Consider the following 22,343-nt stretch of genomic DNA (forward strand, 5'->3'; position numbering starts at 1 on the left):
GTGACTTATATGATTGCATCATAACTTTTCATTTTGTCTGTTAAGAAACTTGTAGGAAAAGAGTCGAACCAAACAATCTTGCATTCCCTAATAATGCATTTATGTTTCATGGGATTTAACATGTTTTAGCACAAACTACTTCATGGTTCATAATTCCGTTGACTGAAATACATCAAAGAAATACTGATTTATATACTGTAATATTCTTAAAACAGATCTTTTAATGTTTTGGCTTTAACAGGTACAAAAGTTTATTGTTAGAATTGCTTTCAAGAAAACAATAGCGGTCCGGGGATCGCAAAACAGAAGTATAACAAAAAGATTAACTTTTAACTTTTGCATGACATGTACTGCATCAGGGCATCCTGTAGATCTCAGCCCACCTCCTCTACACCTTGTGCCACTGCAGGCTCATATGCTGCTGCTTCAGGTACATCTTATAAAGTCTCCTAAGAGAGCCATCTGAAACACATACACAGCATACAAATTTTAATACCTAACAGCGATAAATTGCAGCCATTACAGGGTCGTTCACAGGACTGATGTAGGATAGCTAGCAAACTAGCATTAGCTTGCCCTCATACATCCTCTTGTCTTCGGCTTGATACTGCTGTATCACCTCCCAAACTCTCCTGTGTGTCTCTTCAGTGTTTCAATTCGCCACTCTCAGCTCTCTCTGACTCTTCTATTACTGTGAATCTGACAGAAAGCTACAGACCGAGCAGCAGGTATACCATTGCCTCCAGGTCCATTGTTGTGTTGCGTTTGTGTCGCCCACAAATGATGGTAACAGAGTTTCGGCCCGACTCCACCCACAATGAGGCTGTATGGAAAAACAACTAAAACGAGACGAGCCGAGTCAGTCAAAGTAGCGGTGAGCTGTGCCGCGTCGAGTAGACGCTTATGGAAAAACGCCTTATCACACTTCTCAGCCTCCCCGGGAAAGTTTATTCTCAGGTGCCGGAAGGGAGGCTCCACCAGGTCTGTCCCTGGTCTCCGATCCTGTTTGTGGTGTTCATGGACAGGATGTCAAGGCACAGCTGGGGTGAGGAGGGTGTCTGGTTTGGGGACCTCAGGATCACATCTCTGCTTTTTGCAGGTGATGTGGTTCTGTTGGCTTCCTCACATCATGACCTTTAGCAAGCACTAGAGTAGTTTGCAGCCAAGTGTTACCTGGCGGGTATGTGGATCAGCACGTCCAAGTCCAAGGCCATGGTTCTCTGCCGGAAACTGGGGGATTGCTCCCTCTGGGTTGGGGAGGAGTTTCTTCCCCAAGAGAAAGAGTTCAAGCATCTCAGGATCTTGTTCACTAGTGTTGGGAAAATGGAGCGTGAGATGGACAGGTGGATTTGGTGCAGCGTCAGCAGTAATGCGGGCGTTGTATTGAACTGTCACGATGAAGAGGGAGCTGAGCCGTAAGGTGAAGGTCTGAATTTAACCAGTCCACCTACATCCCAATCCTCACCTATGGTCATGAGCTCTGGGTAGTGACCGAAAGAACAAGATCGCGGATACAAGCGGCTGAAATGGGCTTCCTCCGTAGGGTGGCTGGGCACAGCCTTAGAGATAGGGTGAGGAGCTCAGACATCCGGAGGGAGCTCAGAGTAGGGCCGCTGCTCCTTCATGTCGGACGATGGATGACACCAAGGTGGATGGATGGATGGATGGATCATGCAAATAAAACAGCTAAGGAGATTTCTGAAACTATTATAATCAGGTTAAGAACCATCCAAACGCATCATTAAAACCTGGAAGGATAGTGGTGAACCATCATCTTCAAGATCCAAATGTGGTCAGTCATGTGGTCTGATGAGTCCAGATTTACCCTATTCCAAAGTGATGGCCGCATCACAGTAAGAAGAGAGGTGGATGAAGTGATTCATTCATCATGGCTAGTGCCTACAAGCCTGTAGGGGGTAGGGTTATGATCTGGGGTTGGTCAGGCTCAGCAATGTTATGTTCTCAAAGAATGAGGTCAGCTGACTACCTGAACATACTGAAGGTCTTTCCATCAATGGAATTTTTCTTCCTTGATGGCACAGGCATATTTTAACATAACAATGCCAGGATTCATGGGGCTCACATTGTGAATGAGTGGATCAGGGATCATGAGACATCATTTTCACACATGGATTGGCCTCCACAGAGTCCAGACCTCAGCTCCACTGAGAATCTTTGGGATGTGCTGGAGAAGACTATGTGCGGTCCAACTGTCACACCATCAATATAGGATCTTGGTGAAAAATGAAGGCATCTCTGGACAGAAATAAATGCTTTGACATTACAGAAGTTAATTAAAAAGATGCCAAAGGACATGTGACTTTTTTTTTTTTTTTGGCCGAGCAGTGTACATTTCTTGAAGAGATGTATGAGTGGCCATAAAGGGAACAGTTATTTTTTTTTCACTTAACCTGTTGTACCAACTTAAAGTTTCAGAAAATGGTGTGTACTTTTACTTGTATGTGTGTGTATGTGTGTACTTGTATGTATGTGTGCGTGTGAGTACTTGTACTTATACGTGTGTGTATTTGCACTATTACTTGTATGTATACATGTGCACATGTATACATACCTGTATGTATACATGTGCACATGTATACATACCTGTATGTATATGTGTGTGTGTGTGTGTGTGTGTGTGTGTGTGTATGTGATCAGGTGCTGGCTATTCTTGTGGGGACCTAATGTCCCCACAACCATAGGAAAACCAAAAGAAATGTCATTTGTGGGGACCTCATTTGAGTCCCCACAAATGGAAACAGTGTTTTCTTGGCCATGTTGTTGTTACTGAAAAAAGTAAAAGTGCAAAAACATTTCTTTAGGGTTAGGCATTGTTTTGGTCTGGGTTAGGGTTAGGGTAAGGGTTAGGGGCTAGATATGAATGGAAGTCAATGGTATGTCCCCACGGTATAGATAAACAAACGTGTGTGTGTGTGTGTGTGTGTGTGTGTGTGTGTGTGTGTGTGTGTGTGTGTGTGAGCCTAATTCCCCTCTCCAAGTCGATTTTGTGTTTTAAATGACTAACAAATGCATTGCCATGGTAAGTGGCAATGAGGAAATGTATATGCATTGATGCAGTGTATATTGAAAATATATAGATAGATGTACTTCCAGAATAGTAAGTGACAGCAACAAATAACAAGAGAAAGGAAAAATATTTAAATAAATGTGGTTATTTGTGAAGTGTTACATTTGCTCAGGGCCAATATTCAATCCCAGGCCTGAAACATTGCATAGAAATGCTATTATTTGTGCCATTCAAACCCTTTCCTCAGGTTCTCAGGATCTTTCTCAAAAAAGTCACCAAAAATAATATTTGTACGAGTTGGGCATTCACATCTGCGCTCTATGTCTTTGTCCTTCTTTCTTTGTCTCTCTACCAACAGTAAAAGGAGCAGAGCTTCAGGCGATCAAGTCAGAGTTGATTCAGATTAAAACCAACATCGAGGCTTTGCTGGGTAGATTGGAGCAGATCACAGAAGATCCACACATTACCGCCACAGGTGACACATTTACAGACATAGTTAAAGGTCCTATGGTGTAGAAAGTGAGATTTCCATGTCTTGTTTTGGTTATACGGCAGCTCTAGGTGTTACACAAGATTACTGTGAAGGTATGAAAATGTTCAATCCACAGAGAAATACACACAGCTTATATTTAGAGAGTATGGACCATGATCAGCCATGCTTCCAGCACATTCCACCTGGATCCACTGTGCAACTTTTATTACTTTTACTGACAAAGGCTGACCGCCCAGTGGGCCCACCACCTACAGGGCAGGAAGTCAGGTCGGGTGCTATGCCCACCGGGCAGTAGGCAGGAGTGGGCACCTGGACGTGCCGCCCCCTGGTGGCATAGACTAGCTCTGGGAACGTGGAATGTCACCTCACTGGCGGGGAAGGAACCTGAGCTGGTGCGGGAGGTGGAGCGATGCCGGCTAGATATAGTTGGGCTCACCTCCACGCACAGCAAGGGTTCTGGAACCAGAATCCTGAGAGGAGTTGGACTCTCTCCTACTCCCGAGTTGCCCAGGGTGAGAGGCGCCGGGCGGGTGTGGGGATACTCACAAGCCCCCGGCTGAGCGCCGCTTTGTTGGAGTTCTCCCTGGAGAACGAGAGGGTCGCCTCTCTGCGACTTTGTGTTGCAGAGGGAAAAACTCTGACTGTTGTCTGTGCTTATGCGCCAAACAGCAGTTCAGAGTATTTGGCCTTCTTGGAGTCTCTGGGTAGTGTCCTGGAAGGGGTACCGCCCGGGGATTCCATAGTTCTCCTGGGAGACTTCAATGCTCACGTGGGCAACGATGGAGAACCCTGGAGGGGGGTGATTGGGAGGAACGGCCTGCCCGATCTGAACCTGAGTGGTGTTTTGTTGTTGGACTTCTGTGCTAGTCATGGATTGTCCTTAACAAACACCATGTTCGAGCATAAGGTTGCTCATAAGTGTACTTGGTACCAGAGCACCTTAGGCCAAAGGTAGATGATCGACTTTATAGTCGTATCGTCACACCTGCGGCCGTATGTCTTGGACACTCGGGTGAAGAGAGGTGCAAAGCTGTCAACTGATCACCACCTGATGGTGAGTTGGATCCGATGGCGGGGAAGACTGCCGGACAGACCTGGTAAACCCAAACGTGTAGTGCGGGTGAACTGGGAACGTCTGGCGGAGGACCCTGTCCATAGGGTTTTCAACTCCCACCTCCGGGGAAGTTGGGGACATGGATTCTGAGTGGTCAATGTTCAAAGCCTCCATTGCAGAAGCAGCTGTTAGGAGCTGTGGTCTGACGGTCAACGGTGCCTGTCGCAGCGGCAATCCAAGGACCAACTGGTGGATACCAGCGGTGAGGGAGGCCGTCAGGCTGAATAAGGAGACTTTTCGAGCCTGGTTAGCTCGGGGGTCTCCTGAAGCAGCTGACAGGTACCGGCTGGCCAAAAGGGCAGCAGCTGTGGCAGTTGTGGAAGCTAAAACTCGGGTGTGGGAGGAGTTCGGGGAGGCCATGGAGAAGGACTTTCAGTCGGCCTCGGGGAAGTTCTGGCAAACCGTTCGACGCCTCAGGAAGGGGAGGCAGGGCTTCGCTCAGGCTGTGTACGGTCGGGGTGGAGAACTGTTGACCCATACTGGGGATATCATCGAGCGGTGGAAAGAGCACTTCGAGGAACTCCTGAACCCAGTAAACACGTCCTCTATGGAGTAGGCAGAGCCTGAAGACTCAGGGGTATCTGCATCCATATCTGTGGCAGAGGTCGCCGAGGTAGTTAAGAAGCTCCTTGGTGGCAAGGCGCCAGGTGTGGATGAGATTCGTCCTGAGATGCTGAAGGCGCTGGACATTGTTGGACTGGCTTGGTTGACACGTCTATACAATGTTGCGTGGGCATCGGGTACAGTACCTGGGGAGTGGCAGACCGGGGTGGTGATCCCTATTTTCTAAAAGGGGGATTGGAGAGTGTGTGCCAACTACCGCGGTATCACACTTCTCAGCCTCCCCGGGAAAGTTTACTCTAGGGTGCTGGAAGGGAGGATCCAACCGATAGTCAAACCTCGGATTCAGGAGGAGCAATGCGGATTCCGTCCCGGTCGTGGAACAGTGGACCAGCTCTTTACCCTTATGGAGCTCCTGAGGGGGTCATGGGAGTATGACCTGCCAGTCTACGTGTGTTTTGTGGATCTGGAGAAGGCCTATGACCGTGTCCCCCGAGGGGCTTTGTGGGGGGCACTGCGGGAGTATGGGGTCCGAGGCTCGTTGTTACAGACCGTTCGGTCCCTGTACGACCAAAGTGAGAGCTGTGTCCGCATACTCGGCACTAAGTCAGACACGTTTCCGGTGGGTGTTGGACTCCGCCAGGGCTGCGCCTTGTCTCCAATCCTGTTTGTGGTTTTCATGGATAGGATTTCAAGGCGCAGTCGTGGTGGGGAGGGTTTTCGGTTTGGGAGCCTCAGGATAGCTTCTCTGCTTTTTGCGGATGATGTGGTTTTGTTGGCATCCTCAGACCGTGACCTCCGGCATGCACTGGAGCAGTTTGCATTCGAGTGTGAAGCAGCAGGGATGCGGATCAGCACCTCCAAATCCTAGGCCATGGTTCTCTGCCAGAAACCGGCGGATTGCTCCCTCCGGGTTGGGGGGGAGTTGCTTCCCCAAGCGAAGGACTTTAAGTATCTCGGGATCTTGCTCACGAGTGATGGGAAAATGGAGCGAGAGATGGACAGGCGGATTGGTGCAGCGTCAGCAGTAATGCGTGCGTTGTACCGAACCGTCGTGGTGAAAAGGGAGCTGAGCCATAAGGCGAAGCTCTCGATTTACCAGTCCATCTATGTTTCAACCCTCACCTATGGTCATGAGACACGGTAGTGACCAAAAGAACAAGATTGCGGATACAAGCGGCCGAAATGAGCTTCCTCCGTAGGGTGGCTGGACTCAGCCTTAGAGATAGGATGAGGAGCTCAGACATCCGGAGGGAGCTCGGAGTAGAGCCACTGCTCCTTCGCATCAAAAGGAGCCAGTTGAGGTGGTTTGGCCATCTGATTCGGATGCCTCCAGGGACACTTCCTCTGGAGGTTTTCCGATTACGTCCGTCTGGGAGGAGACCCCGGGGCAAACCCAGAACTCGCTGGAGGGATTATATATCTCATCTGGCCTGGGAACGCCTCGGGATCCCCCAGGAAGAGCTGGAAAGCGTCGCTGGGGGGAGGGACGTCTGGAACGACCTGCTTCGCCTGCTGCCTCCACAACCTGGCCCCGGATAAGCAGAGGAAAATGGATGGATGGATGGATGGATGGATGGATGGATGGATGGATGGATGGATGGACAAATGCTGATGGGATTACAACAGGGGGTGTTCACTCTGTGCAGCATGGGTTCTCACCGGGTTATGTCCGACTTCCTCCCATAGTCCTAAGACATGCTGAGGTTAATTGGTGATTCTAAATTATCTGTAGGTATGAATGGAAGTGTGCTTGTTTGTCTGTCTCAATGTGGCCCTGTGACAGACTGATGACTTTTATTTTTAAACCTGTAGATTGTATGTATAGCACTGTAGCAGCCCTGAAAATGGCTTTATTACAACCCTGTCTTCTAAAAGTTATATACATATACAGCTAAACTGCATTCTCATTTACATTTTTTAAAGAAATATTTATTTTAAAAAAAAATGTATTTTCTAATGGAAAGGTAAGCTAGATTACTTCCTACAAGAAGTCTCTAGCTTGAAAAAGCTACAAAATCAGCACAAAAAGGTAGGAGGGAGCATACGTCATCAGCAGGACTTCACATCCTGCGTGAGGCCATTATTCTTAGATTCAAGGGCCACTTTTCCTCACAGTTTACCAAACAAAATTGGCATAAGTCACCAAAATAAGTGAGATTAGCACTGTTTGGGTCAATAAATTACCCTTTCACAACATGTTTATTAAGTTATCAGTTGGTTTAATATGGATATTTACAGTAACCTACTGTTCTTTGTAGGTCTCAGTTGAATGCTTTCTGCATTGAAGTCTCTCTCCACTCACTAGAAATTTTAACAATATAAAAGAACTCAGTTTTCATCAAGGACATCTTCAAAGCATGTACATAAACAACCAGTAAACTTTGTTTTGTTTGACTGAGTTTCCAGGTGATTCTCTCGACTGCATAGTGAACAAGGTTATACATTTTCCAGGTGTAGAAGTAACCTTGTCATTCATTCATTTGTTACTGCTTTCAGATTTCGGGTTTGCCTACAGTGTACAGATGTACAAAACCGAGAAATAAAAGAGCAAGCATTTGATTATAAAACTTGCCATGTTTATATTTTGGATAGCGGCCATTATTTTTTTTGGGAAAACTAGGCAAATGAACCCCAAAAAAGCAGATGGATCAGTAGTAACTGAACTCTATACATATGTGCACAAACATTTTTGCTTGTTGTAACTTTTCACATTTCTTGATCATTTGTGTAACCATCCATCTATTATCTATACACTGCTCATTCCTCTGTAGGGTGGTGGGTAGCTGGAGTCTATCTCACCTGACTTAGGGTGAAGGCAGGGGACACCCTGGACAGGTCACAAGCCTATCACAGGGCTACAAATACAGACAAACCATCACACTTGCGTTCACACCTATGGACAATTCAGAATCACCAGTTAACCTCAGTATGCTTTTGGACTGTGGGAGGAATGCATGGTAGTTGTACACATGCTGAAACAAGTTTTGTTTCTTGGAATTTTTGCACCTGTTTGTGTTGGCCACTTTCAGTTGAAGAGACGGGTGGACAAATTCCACAGTGCTCACTGCACCAAAACACTCAGTCGTGACCGTTCATCTGATCAACAATTTAAAAGTTCCAGCCTTTTAGAACAAAAATAATTCCTTGTGTTTCTGTGCTTAGCAGTAGCAGAGGGATAGCAGCACAGGCAAGTCGTTGCTGAAAAGACCATTTCATTTTGAAGATACTAACATAGTTTGGTCTTAGTGTGTTATTTTGTGTTCTAGATATCCTGCTTCTGTTTTGTCTGTCACTCTCTTTTTCAACTCTTGCTACTAACAGTGCTGTGTAATGTAGGGGTACTATGTTATGATTTTGCTCTCGTTATTAATAATTGGGGCACCATCTTACTTATGTAAGGAATTAATTAATTAACATTAATAAATAAAAATTATTAAATTAAATTTTGATCAATGTCATATCAAAAAGGTTTGAATTCTCTGTTAACTTGACCACATTCTACACAAAGAAACACTCAAAACTGTAATTTGGTCTAAAATGAAGTATTTATTAACTAGTCGTGTGTGTGTGTGTGTGTGTGTGTGTGTGTGTGTGTGTGTGTGTGTGTGTGTGTGTGTGTGTGTGTGTGTGTGCGTGTGTGTGCGTGTGTGTGAGAGAGATGTGGGTGTGTGTGGTGAGAGGTTTGTGTGGGTGTTCAAATTGGCATAGTATGGTGAGGAGAAGCCAGATCGCTATCCTGACTAGATAACGGTAATTTGGATTAAGAATTCTAATGATTTGTAAAAGAATAAATTGATTAAATGAATTAATTGACCAAGCGGTTAGTACATCACCCATAGAATGGAATCAGAGCAAGCTCAGCTGGAGTTGCTGAAGTGCAACCGTCTGGTGCTGGGATGCATAGGATGCCTTGGTAGATCTCACAACGAGCTGGAAAGGCCTGGCTTCTCAGCCGCTGTGTGTCACGAGGGCAATGTGGTAGTCGTCCTGCATAAAGAGATCGGTTCCGCCCAAATGGACCTGGTCCAACAGGTCTACAGAGGTCACAGCTGAATGGCGCCGGGTTTAATGCCTCTTGATTTAAAAATGATGGCTCTCAGGCTTAGCCGAGTGGAAAAATAGGAAGCTTGATATAAAGCCGCCAAATTAAGAGGAGGAAACGCTGGTTCTGAATCTGTTCGTTAGATTAAAACGAATAAAGCCGGCTTAAAATGAGCGAAAATATCTACTTAAGTTACAAAAGTAAAAAGGATAAAATAGTTAAACTTTGGAACTTAGAACTTTCAGAGATAAGAAAAAAAAACGTGCTTTTAGAAGAAAAATAAGGAGAGACCCAGACATGGGTCCCAGAGACAGAAGGAGAGGGGAAGAGACTGAGGACAGGGTGTTGTCCAGCTTATATCGGCCAAGAGGGTCATGGGAGGACCTCAAAGCGGAGAGAAGCTTCGGCGCGAACCTCTAGCAATTTGACTCTCTTTCTTCTCACAAAGAGGCAGAGAAGAAGGAATGTTCTCGAATGGGTTAAAATATGATATTAAACGAACAAAACGCAATCTGTCTATTCCATTACCATACTTCAGTAGTGTGAAAGAGAATCGTGTAGATTAATACATATGTTCATATGTGAATTATTTTATTCATAACTATATGTTTATGACATTAAAATATGTATCACAGTGAAAATATATTAACAAGTCAGACATTTGGTGATGAATAACACAATGGCCATCTTTCAACCTAAATTGAGAGAAAATTCAGAGGTTAAAAGGGAGAAAACACAAATCAATAAATCGACTTCTATAAGACATATAAGTGTGATTTTCAGATATGCTAGAGATGGATGATTTCCATTAACATTGGTAATTCTGTAAACACAAAATACATATCAGAAATATTAATTTGGCAAATGTTCTTTTGTTTCAGTTCAGTTGAAGAGAATGTGGCTCTTCCTCTGTGTTCTTCCAAGTTGTAAAGTTTATGGCTGTTATCTGATCCTGTGGAATGTAGAGAGGTCTCCAGAGAGAATCTCCTAAAGCTGAAAAGGGATTTTAGCATGAAAGTTCATTAACAAGACATCCATAGCATATAATTGAGAATCCTTGTCCATCAGAAAGAAAAGGTTCCTCCAGGTGTTCAATGTTCACAGGAGCTCCATCCTTCTGTGAATGAGAACCTACAGAAATACAAATGTCTCAATCTTCTTGTAGAGATGGGTGTTGGTCGGTGCTGGGGAAAGAGAGCTTATCTGAGGTTGATCAGCTCAGGAATTCCAGAGGCCTTTGGAAAATGCCTACAGTAAATATATTTATTTTTTCATTAGTTTTATATAAAGAACATGAGTAGTGTGTATAATGGGGTGCCAATATGCAAAATAAAAACAATTGATTTTGTTTTCTTTGCCAAAGGAGACAGAAGTGGAAACAATGAACCTTCTTATCATTTGAATTTGTAGAATTCAATTCACATATTTCATGACTGGCGCTGTGAAATCATTTCATGTTTTGGGTTTTTGTCTCTCCACATGTATGTTAATGCAGATTTGATTAAGTCAGAGGAGTGTAAGAATGAGGAGGTGTGGCAGGAAGGAGACGAGTGGAGTTCAGAGCCAGAAGACATGGAGGACCAGAGACAGAATAGCGAAACTGAAGAGGAGGAGAAAGATGAAGAGGAGGAGGGAGAGCACAGACAGGACGATGGCCACAGCCACATGGTGTGTATTTACAGCAGACCTCTGGCATCATCGCAGCATAAAACTGCTCCAGGAACAGCATACAGTCTTAGCTCCTGATGCCATCAGACTCATGGATTGTAGAGCTTGATCACACTTAATTCAAATTCTCACAACAAAAGAATTATTGGTGCAACATGTTTAATTGAAACAATTTAAACACACCATGAACTGAATTTTATTCCTGTCTTGCTTTTATCCTTATTTGTGGCCATTTCGATAGACTTCTAGTTAGATTTTGTTAACACACATTTAATGTCTTAAATTTCCTATTTTGGATGACTATATTTCATTTAACAACAAAAAAAAATGTTTGCCCTCATTTTATACCTACTGGACCATCTGCAGACCCCAGAGCTAGACTTTTTTTAAATCATTTCATTTCATTTCCATTCACAGGTGCTATTATCTACTATTCCAATTTTACATCCAATATCTGGTCATGAAAAGGAGCAATGTCACACTTTTTAAAACTGGAGAAGGAGAAAGATTTTCTCAGAGCTCTGACATCAATCTATATCAAAATGGTTGATGGCATCAGTGTTGATTACAAGGCAGCACTGACCAACAGATCAAGACTGGTCAGACTTGTCACTCCTGACATTTTGAGACATGTTTAGAGACAAAATCATACCAGAATCAAAGGATGCTAAATAGGCTTTGTGGATTGTACTTAGGAGAACAGTATTAAGAATTGGTTTGTATGGTTATGCTTCCTCACTATTATAAAAAATTCTTGCAGGTCCCAGGGACCTGAATTTGTAGTGACAAAACACAAACAAATGTTAGTAGGGTTAAAGTACTTTGATGTGAAAAAAAAGCATTTCTACTTTTTAATACATTATTGAGCAAACAAATGATCCAAAAGAGCTTTACATCAATAGCTGATGTAAATGGCTAGTAAGTGATTTAATTTAAGTCTAAACTCAAGATTATGTGTAAGATCATATATTTGATTATTAGGACAGATTACTATATTTTTATTTTTAGTAAAGTTGGATATCAAAGGGGTTATTCCAGGATCACAGCAGCCTGGCTGCCAGTTTGTCACAATGTAAAAATTAAACAAGCAACAGTTTTGGATGAGTGATTTTTTTAAGCAAAAATCTGAACCTGTGGATATTTAATGTCTAAACTGTACCTGTTTGTCTTTTATGATTCAAAATTCAATGGCTTTTAATTGTAAAGTTGTTTGTACAAAAGTTAACATTTGTGCTGTGCTTTTAGAAATTACCATTTGTCTTTTTTGTGTGTTATGTTTTTATTCATGTCTTTTTTTATTTTTTTACCTCAAGCTATATCAGGACTGAAATATAGTGACTGAATGTGAGGATCCAGTCTATTTTTAAATTACCATCATATTTCTAGCAGGGTTTCTCGCAGGGACTGGTACCTGAAGGATTCGTTTCATCACCCAATTATCCAAAATGATGAGGTGAAGGTTCTATCATGACTTATTAGGTAGCAGGCCGGAGTGACTAGCAGGCTGGAATTGACCATTTGCAGATCAAAATGTCACCAGCACCTGTCAACATGATAGATTCTTTGAGGCACCATAAATAATGTAGATGAAGTATTACATAATACAATGCCTTTTAAACCGTAATGTTTAAATACTAATAGTAATGTCTGTATATGCTCTATTGCATTTGTTGCTTGGGGTATTTTAAGATGTTAAGATGTTGTTTAAGATGTTGTAATGGGATCTATTCTGCTAATTCCATAACAGTTGACTACAGACAACTATGAGATTTGCAGTGGATAAAACATTTTTTTTAATTTTAAAACATAGTCTGAGTTCCGCTCTTGTCCTGTTGTGCTAATGGAAGTAAACATTTTACGTACATAATCGTAATCTAGAGCTAATTTCACTGAATCCTTGAAGGCCTACTTTACAAATTTTGCTGTTTTTTTGACTCTGGTTTGTTCTGTTGTTTTGTTCAGGACAACAGTCACCTATCATCAGAGATGGACTCCCTTCACCCATAAGAGGTGAGTGTCTCAATCTAAAACTGGGTGGCTAGTCATACACAAGGACAGTCAGGGTTTGTTCTGCACTGATTCTTCACATTTGTATCACGTGACTCTACAGCAAAGCAACCAATTGTGGTCTGATTTGAGCTCATTTTTGTAAAGGATTCAAGAACTGCTACTTTGCACAGAGATTGTTTTTAATTAAAACAGAACAAAACAAAACAAAAAACAACACAGCATTTTAAAAATAAAAAGGTCTTAAGATGAATCCTGCATGGCTGTTGGTAGGGATGCTGCTCAGCATAGCATAGAAAATACTAGAAAAAGCATTATTTTACTGCTGCTATACAGATGTATATATGTCACAGGCCAAATTAGAATCCAGGCAGATTTAAAATCTGCCTAGGCAGAATTAGAATTTTGCTTTTGCCTAGGAGAAAGCAAAATCCTACCATGGTTGTTGTACGGATTTCAATCTTGATATATAAATAACCTGTACATTAGAAAGAATAACCCTAATCCTAACCCTAACCCTCTAACAGGATTTTGGTATACAGTATATGAAAAAAAAACCTACAGAAACTACTTTGACAACATAATTTTTTCCCTGTTTATTTTGCCAAGTGTTGAGGACAAAAGTTGACATTACTTCTAAAGTAATTATTTACCTTCTATCTAAAACCAAATATACATAATTTTAGGGAAAACAAATAATTACATTAACAGAGCATATCATATTCAAAACCCTTCAAATTTCAATCTAGCCTAGGCTAGATTGAAATTCTGCCTAGACGGATTTAAAATCTGCCTGGAGTATAATGTACATGTATATATTGGAATTGTTTTTCATTTAGAAATCAGTCCGATTGCGAGCTTGTTGCATTGAAATTTCAGTCATAATGTGCACCAGCTAGTGTATGTTCTTGTTGACAATAAAATGGCTGTTCTATTCTATTCTCTATTCTGTTAAGCAGTTTGTATAATGCTTTCTGTTTTTTTCAGAGAGCAATCATGATTACAAATATTTGTCTTTTAACTTAACTCACGATTGTGATTGATTGTTTAAAATGTTTCTGCTGTTTATAATCCCTTCCACTCTGTGTTTTAGGTTCGAGAAACTGTGGAAGAAGAGATGGACAGAGGAGAGAAAAAGGGAGCTGTGGACCAACTGAACTGGATAACAGCACAGGAAACCAATGAAACAGCAGGGAGTCGAAGACATCCACAAGCTCAAGCACTCAAACAGGCTAAACTTTGAAACATGCAGCAGAGAGACAGACTTCACATGTCTAAGCCACAGCAAGATACTGAAACAGCAGGGCACTGCCAGAGCCACGTGGAGATAGTAACACAGCAGGCTGTTGGTAAAACGCATCTAAAATTGACAACTTTTACATACACAGAAAATCACTGCAGCTGACAACCGCCATGTTTGGGAAAACTGGAACTCATCAGATTGTCTGCTGCGGTTCAGGACTTTAAATGTGAGCACACAGTGGAAGAGCTTGTTGTCAACTGAAAATCCTTTTAGTGCAGAACATTTTGAATTTTAAATTTCAATGTCAAATGAAAAACAAAACCTTAAAGATAAGTGACAGTACACTGTAGAAATGGTATTTTTGATGGTTTATGCAGTACATATAGCTGAAGAGGGTTACATCATTGGCAGCAATTGCTCGACTGATATGATTCCCATAAATTGTAATATTCTTCATTATGACACATGCAAGATAGTCCTTTTAGTTTGTGCACAGTGGCTCAGGTTGATAAAATTTTTAATTTATCTAGTAGCAATCATTCCCCCCCAAAAAAAATGCATATGGACACATTCCAGTGATAAATTTGTACCTCCAAATCAAGATGCTGTTTCAAGGTAAAATCTTTGTTTCCAGTAACTTTTAAAAAGTGTAAAAAATGAGGTGAACTAAATGAAAATATTTGAATAAAAGTAACATGTTTCCTTCCCCAACTATGTGAAATCTGACTCTGCAAAGTTCACCTTAGAAACCCTGGTGATAATCCGCATGTTATTGGACACAAGCTGTCATTGCTGATATAATGTTAGACTTTCCTGATAAAGCCAAACCTGAACCTACTGTACTAATGGCCCCGATTACAATTAACAGGTCACCGTAGGCCACACAGAATAGCTAACAGTGATGGGTCATGCTGTCTCAAATCATTGCATTTCTGCACATCTCCGATTGTCTGAAAATTTGTAAAGATATTTATAAAATTTATGAAACTTCAAAAAATTGTTTGGTTTTTTTTTGCTGTAATTGTCCATCAATGCAATTTCAGCATGTCACAAATAAATATTTGAGGCTATGTTTGAGCAACAATATCTGACCCTAAAATTTTCAGTTATTTTTCATTGTGCCATTGATTCATAACAACATCACACAGATATTCTACCACTGATTTTCAGTGGGGCTCATGTCCAGGGATTGAGCTGGCCACACTAAGACCTGGATTCTGTGCTCCTGTAGCCAAGTTCTACTGACCCTGAATGTGTTCAAGGGGCATTATGTAGTTGAAACATCCAGTTTTGACCCTGAGGGAACACTGCACGTGCAGAGGGGAGCATGTGGGTTTCAAGAATGGCACAATACTTAGAGTTCAATGTGCCATCGCAGACAGTGAGATGATCAACATCAACAGTATTCATGCGTCCCAAAACCATGATACTGCCTCCACCATGCTTGACAGTAGGTACTGCACATGCTGAAGATAATGCTTAATCTGGCCTTCTGGATACCCTCACATTAGCAGGGAAAGATAAAGCTGGAAACTGGACTCATCTGACAATAGAATCTTCTTCCAGTTCCTAGCTATCCAGTTCTTGTGTGCTTTGGCCTAACGGCACTGGCCTAACCTCTGTCTCTCATTGGTCAGAGGCTTCTTGACAGCCTTGTAGGACCTAAAGCCATGATCTAAAAGTAGGCCAGATACAGTGCTGGTGGAACACTGGACACCAGTTTAATGTGACCACTGCTGCTGAAGATCTTGTGATGTCATTTTGTGGTTTTCCTTGCACATGCGGATCAGAATGTGGTCATGTCTTGCTGAAGAAACCTTTGGATGCCAAGATCTTGGTTTGTCTTCCAAGCTGTTGGTTCATCTGTATTTCTGCAGAATGTGTCCAACTGCTGAAGGACTGCATCTGCACTTCCTGGATATCTGGCAGCAGCTGTATTCTTCCTGTCTGAGAATCTGTATCTTCAGGTGTGTTTCCTGCTTTAGGTTCCTTGATTTAGTTATTTTCCTCTCAAAAACTGTCTTTTTTTTTTTAAAAGCACAACCTTCAGTAATGGATCATTGGTACCAAAAAGACCCAATACTAAAAATTTCCTTGGTATTTTTTTTTTATTAAACCAATCATTTTTAAGTGTTTAATGCTTTTTTTTCCTAGGATTTATTTTTATTTTATTTTTTTTGCTGTGACTATGCTCAAAGAAATTGCACCTGAAGACCAGTGATTTTTAATGCAGTATTTCATAAATGCATGGTGTGTCTGAATTTTTTTTTTTCCACCGCTGTACTCCATTGTAGGCTGGAAGAACAGTTACCTTACCCATTTTACTTACTGATTTTGGATACTCATTGGAAAAGATGCTTGAAGGAAAACTCTTCCAAACTCTAGCAGGAGTTCAGCTTGTGACATTTGTCTTGAAGGTCAAGTTCATTCCCAGTGAAACAAAAAGCAAGATAATATGTTTTGACTTTATCAAACAATTCCCGCAATAATCATGGCAGTACGAATGTCAGGCTTTTATCTTTAATACTTCCTGAGATATTGTCATTCAGACATAACATCAAATGACAATGTGCAAAAAATGTGCTGAAAGTGGGTCAATAGGTCATTAAAAATGTATGCATCTTGGAAATGACTTGCAGAACTATGATATAAAATTTAGATAAAATTCTCATAGTTTATGGTCGAAACATTTCAAGCAATTCAGAGATGATCAACTGAAAGCCCTGGAGGATTTGAATTAAAAATGTCTTACAAAATTCTTAGGACATTTAACAGTTCAAATCAGTTCTATCAACAAAAACACTGACCAAATATTCCACTGTTATGCAAGTATAGCCACTACTAAACTGTTGCACTGAAAATCAAAAATCATATTGGTTTATTACTAAATGTAATGTACTACAAAACAAGATAATGTGGTAACTCAGCCAAACACATTTCTCAAAATAGTATGAAAATGCTACTAAAACTTGTTTTGGTCACATTGTTTAGATGATGTACACTTCATCAGATATGATTAACTGTGGTTTGGACCCCAGATGTGCTCACCTGTTCAGAATAAGGTGCATTAGATTCTTACTGTGTTTTTAATACTCATTTCATATGTCAAACTGTCAGCTGTCTGAACTACTGGTTTTATTAAACAGAAACACTTACTGACATTATATTGACAAATTGTATTATGAATTGTAAAATGGTGGATTGTCTTTTTAAAATTATTAGTTCTGCATTTTAGATTAGAATGAGTTGTGGACAAACAGCCGATGGGGTTTTATTATCCTAAGGCCCATTGAATGGCCTCTGAAAAGCTGTCTGTGACTAACAAGAACAAGAATCATTTGCTGCCTATGTCGATCCCATGCCTGTTGTTTTCCCTCTTATTATTTCATTATCACTGTATGACTCAGCCAAGGAATGTGGCAAAGTTATGTGATGATCGGAGTTGGTTTGTTCATCTGTTTGTCTGTTTGTCTGTCTGTCCTTTGGCAACATTACTTAAAAGCATACTAAGGGATTTGGACGTAATTTTTAGGGAAGGTCAGAAATTATACAAAGAGCAAGTGATTAGATTTTGGCAGTGATGCAGCTTGTAGTCTGGATCCAAAATTTGTTAAAGATTTCTGTATTATTGCAAGACAGCGGCACGGCGTCACTGTAACTAAGTGAACACTATATCAGCTGCCTCCTGATGATCACGATTGTGATCCGACAACAAATCGACTACTGCAGACCATTTTTTAAAGATTTCATCGGTCGGAAATCATACGACTGAGCAGCCTGGGTGGAGTATTGCACTCTCTGAGTGCTTTTCCTGTTTTAATTGTTGCTGTTGTTCATAATTCTGGCTGTAGATAACGTATATATATTCTAACTAGCAAAAATGTATTCAGGAATTTGAATAAAATTTTCAAAGGAGGATTTTGTAGTTGATAAGGTAAGCACTTGCTGCAAAACACATCCTCTATTCTTCTTCTCTTGGTCAAAATGGTGGTTGACAAACCGGCTTACAGGTGCATTACTGCCACCTGCTGGACTGGATTAGAACGCTAATTCGGTGTTCCATCTCGCTACAAATACATAGACAGTATTGCAGGTCACATTACTGCTGATTTCCTTTCTTAAATAATGTGTTTTGGAATAATTTTGTTCCATGCAGACAGCCATTTGTTGAGGTAATTTCAGTGCACTAAACTTGGAAAATGAAAGACTGTGTCAGAGTTGCATTAAGATTGTGTAGTGACTAAGTCATGACAGCTGCAGCTGACAAAACTGTTGGTATGTTCAAAATATCACAATTATCTACAAGAAGCATTATACAGATGAGCCCTGCTGCTTAAAATTCAAACTGAGAGGACAAACAAAATGCAAACATCAATATTCTACAACAAAACATGTTTTTTTATTATTAATCTTTTTAAAGAGTTCCTGAGTGAACTCTCAAAGTTTTTACAACCATCCCTTTCACATGTGAACAACCCAAAACCTGTAAAATACATGACTTTGAAAAGAAGCTATTGAGAGAAACTGCATTGTTAGGAAAGTATATTGCTGTTAGTAAAAAGTAAAGAAAAGCTGAAGGTTTTAAAATTCTCTAGATGTTTCCAATGTGTTTAAAAGGAAAAGTAGCAAACTATAAAAGGAGGTAAAAATAGAGGTGCTGCTGGGTTTCGTGACTGTTGATAATGCGAACTTATCTTTGAAAAGACCAGACTCTTAAATTTTATTTCTATCAAAATTCATCTGTCTGCTTGGTCGGTTGTTTTTCTTTATGTTTTGACTAATGACCTCTTTTTCCTTCTTTCCCTTTATGTCACATTTATTCTTAAAATCTTCTACTTTTGTCCGTCTCTGTCATTTAGCTCCCCTTTTTTTCATTTTCCTTTTCAATTTTCCTTTATTTTTCATTTTCTTTCTTGTTGCCTCTTTCTGTTATCCTCTGTTCTTTTGAATGTCCTTTCTCCTCTTTCATTTCTTAAACTGCATTACTTTTCTGTGCTCCAGCACGTCCTCTTGTGGCCCTTTAAATGTTGTACAGAGATGGAAAGAAAAGATTTAGTGTGAGACAGAGGGGATTCAACTCTTTTGTTCTTCTTGGCTCTAATTTTACAGTGTATTTTTTGTGACAAATTAGAAAGCCCACTGATGTAAGGATGGACTTCTTAAGGTGTTCACATTTAGAAAAGTCAAACTGACAAAGAAAGCAAAGACAAGCAAGAAGCAAACTTATTTCCCAAACTTTCTACAAACTTTGTGGTTCAGTTCAGGACCAAATCACATTTACAGTTTACTTAAAGCTTATCTTTGCTGAAGTTGAATTTTTACTTCTGTGTTGAATCGATGCTGCAGCCAAATGGTTTGTGCTTCTGTAAACATTTATACTTCAGCGCTATTGTATCTGTGTCACTCAGAAATCCATCCACCTAAGCTACCACAGCATAGACTGTATATAAAGGTGGATGAACCCTCTGTGGCACCATCCATGGATTTCCTGCACAAAAGGTTTGAAGCTCTGTGTGGTACCTGCAGCCAATGTCATCGTGGCAGTGGCTGAGTCTGCCTAGCTAAATCCAAAAATGAATGAAGAGATGGTGCCTGAGGAGAGCTGAGACAGGCCATGCAAACCACTTTGAGCCATGGAATGTGCCATTAATGGTACATAACTTAAGCCTGAATACAGTTAAACAGGTAAGTTCTAAAAAAAAAAAAAAAACCACCCCCTGTACAATTGTCATGAACAGAGGAATGAGACCAAAACCATTTTTGTATCAGAATGTAACAGCTTTTATTTCTGTTGTAAAGTTAGGCATATTAGCATGGAGTCTATGGGATTATGTTGGAGTTAGTGCTAATAAATGTTTTGTTGTTGTTGTACCAAAATTACTGCATTGCAAAAACAACAAAAGCCGCCAGAACCTGAGTCTATACACTGACTGATGAAGCAATGAAAACAAGAAAACAGCATTGGCTCTTGTGTTTGCATAAAGAACAAGCCAGATACAATTACAGCTTCCTGTACTTTGTTTTACAGAAGCGTTGTCTTTACACAAATTCATGTGTGGTGCAATTACCACTTGGATGAGTCATAGTTGTTACAGTCTGCATTGTGATTACTTTTAAGTACATTTCTGGAGGGGTACACATCAGGCTATGGCACAGATTCAACAGAGAAATGTAAAAGCAGGGCTATATGGTTAAACACAAATGTTTGTTATAATGCCAAGAACAAACATGCATTAAGGTGAGCTACAGTCAACAGCCAAACAACTAAGACATGTTTGATGGATCAAAGTTCGACGGATGTGTGTAAATGATTTGGTCAAATTGGTTAACTTCTGGTTTTACTTTCCACACCCAAAATGAATATTGAATTTTAATTAGAATGCTTTCTAACAATCTAAGGCTCAAAGCTAAGGTTTGCTTTATGAAACATATTTACTGTAAGAAGATAATGTAGGTTCTCTCCTCCCTTCCTCTGACCCTCCCTAATTTTTTCCACCTTTCTCCCCTATTGTTCACATCTGATTTCAACATGCTGATGTTAAATAGGATTGGCTGTAGGCTGTTTTAATGACTTGTGCATACTGTATGATGATGCTGACTCCTCTGTCTTTACAACACATGTAAATATTCCAAATAAAAAAAAAGTTGGCACTTGTGATTAATGTCTATCGTCTTTGGTGATCACAACCTCATTATCTTAAAAGTCATACATTCCCTTGATCTCTGTCTTCTGTGCTTTTATGCACCTGAAAACACATCAACCTCTCTCATTCATCGCTATCGTCGAAAGTAACAGAGTGCATCTTTGGTTGAGCCTCATGCTTATTCACTGCTGAGTACCTTCCACTGTTAAACTGTTTTGAGGTTATTTTGCTTGTGAGGAAGTTCTGACAGATACATTTACATAGAAGTTCATAAAGAAGTTAATAGCTACATTTTCTGGAAAGACATTGAATCTGATTATTTTAATTAAAGATGGAGCTATTTAAATATATTTTTCCTCCGTGTTCACTTTACATATCTAGTAGTGTATAATGTGGTCACTAATGAAAATAGTTTAAAAGAAATGCTTTTTAGTCGGTTTTGTGAATTTTAGAAGAGGTTAACAATAGCAAGACAAGCATTGGTTCTCTTAGAAGAAGAATGGGTTACATTATGTAAATAATAATCCCCCAGTGCTAAATTACAATGCAGTCTACAGTGACTATAAAAAGTATTCACTCCCCTTGGAAGTTGTAGTTCTAAAGGGAACTATAGTGACTGATTTTCAGCATTGCATCACTGTCAACTTAATTTGGCTTTTTGTATGATAATTTAATATAAAAGACTTTTTTTGCAAGGTGAATACAGCTTTCTACAAATTATTGTCAAATAATCCAAAATATATAGCGTATATTAAGTGATTGCATAAGTATATACCCCTTTAAAGTGTTTCTCTAAGTAGATATAACCAGTGTCCTGGTAAGTATGAGGTGTATTCTCTAAGTCTGTTTTTATTTATCCTTCACAAAATTGTTTTTTTTTCACACCAGGATTCTTTCATGTCCTCTTTCAGTCATCTTTATTGGGCATGAAGAATATAAGTAAAATACAAAATTAGGTAGATAAGGACAAATGCATCGTTCAACTGAATGGATATTTGCAGTCGGTCAACAGAGGTGTCTGGCTTCTAATAACACTAAAAGAGGTCCGCCTTGGGTTGGATTGTGTTTTTTGGTTCTTGTTTTTTTTTTTTTTTAACCTGTTTATTCCTTTACATTTGTTAATCCGCTCATCAGCTTTCGGGGATGAAACACTGAGGTTACTGTCTCCTTCCAGCTGGGTGGAGTTTTTGTTTGTTTTAGGCCCTATTCGGGGTGTTAAGTAAAATTAGAATTAATATTTATAACACTCTGCTGTGTAGCCACTTGATCCTGGTGACTTGTTTAACTGATTGCACCTTTTAGTTCACCCTCAGTTATCACACCAGTCATTAATCCTTTTTTTTTTTTTCATTTAAGATGGGTAACTCTAGGAAGTTCTGGTGTTTGCCTATTTGAGCTACACTTCCTCCTGGAATTATACCTCCTCCTAGAAGCATAACTCATGTATAATTGGAGTATAGAATTTTCTAAAGTGCAAGAAGACAACTTGATTGAATTTTCTCCAGCATTTATTCTCATGCAGAAGAGATTAAAACAAGTT

At 40.4% G+C, this 22,343-nt stretch overlaps 1 protein-coding gene across 5 annotated transcripts in view; it reads left to right on the forward strand.

Moving 5' to 3' along the window:
* raly (RALY heterogeneous nuclear ribonucleoprotein) overlaps positions 1 to 20,817 on the forward strand; it is a 261,998-nt gene extending 241,181 nt beyond the window's left edge. For 2 of the 5 annotated variants that reach the window (XM_051948089.1, XM_051948090.1), the window contains exons 6-9: positions 3,387 to 3,503; positions 10,737 to 10,909; positions 12,872 to 12,919; positions 14,010 to 20,817. In XM_051948089.1, coding sequence (XP_051804049.1) covers positions 3,387 to 3,503; positions 10,737 to 10,909; positions 12,872 to 12,916 — 335 coding nt within the window. In that variant the 3' untranslated portion in view covers positions 12,917 to 12,919; positions 14,010 to 20,817. Of the gene's footprint in view, positions 1 to 3,386; positions 3,504 to 10,406; positions 10,495 to 10,736; positions 10,910 to 12,871; positions 12,920 to 14,009 lie in introns of those variants that run through there. The other 3 variants (XM_051948091.1, XM_051948092.1, XM_051948093.1) reach the window with 3 other exon arrangements.
* Positions 20,818 to 22,343: the final 1,526 nt, after the last annotated feature.

This window comes from Acanthochromis polyacanthus, chromosome 5 (genome assembly GCF_021347895.1).
Source record: "Acanthochromis polyacanthus isolate Apoly-LR-REF ecotype Palm Island chromosome 5, KAUST_Apoly_ChrSc, whole genome shotgun sequence".
NCBI classification, from domain to species: Eukaryota; Metazoa; Chordata; class Actinopteri; family Pomacentridae; genus Acanthochromis; species Acanthochromis polyacanthus.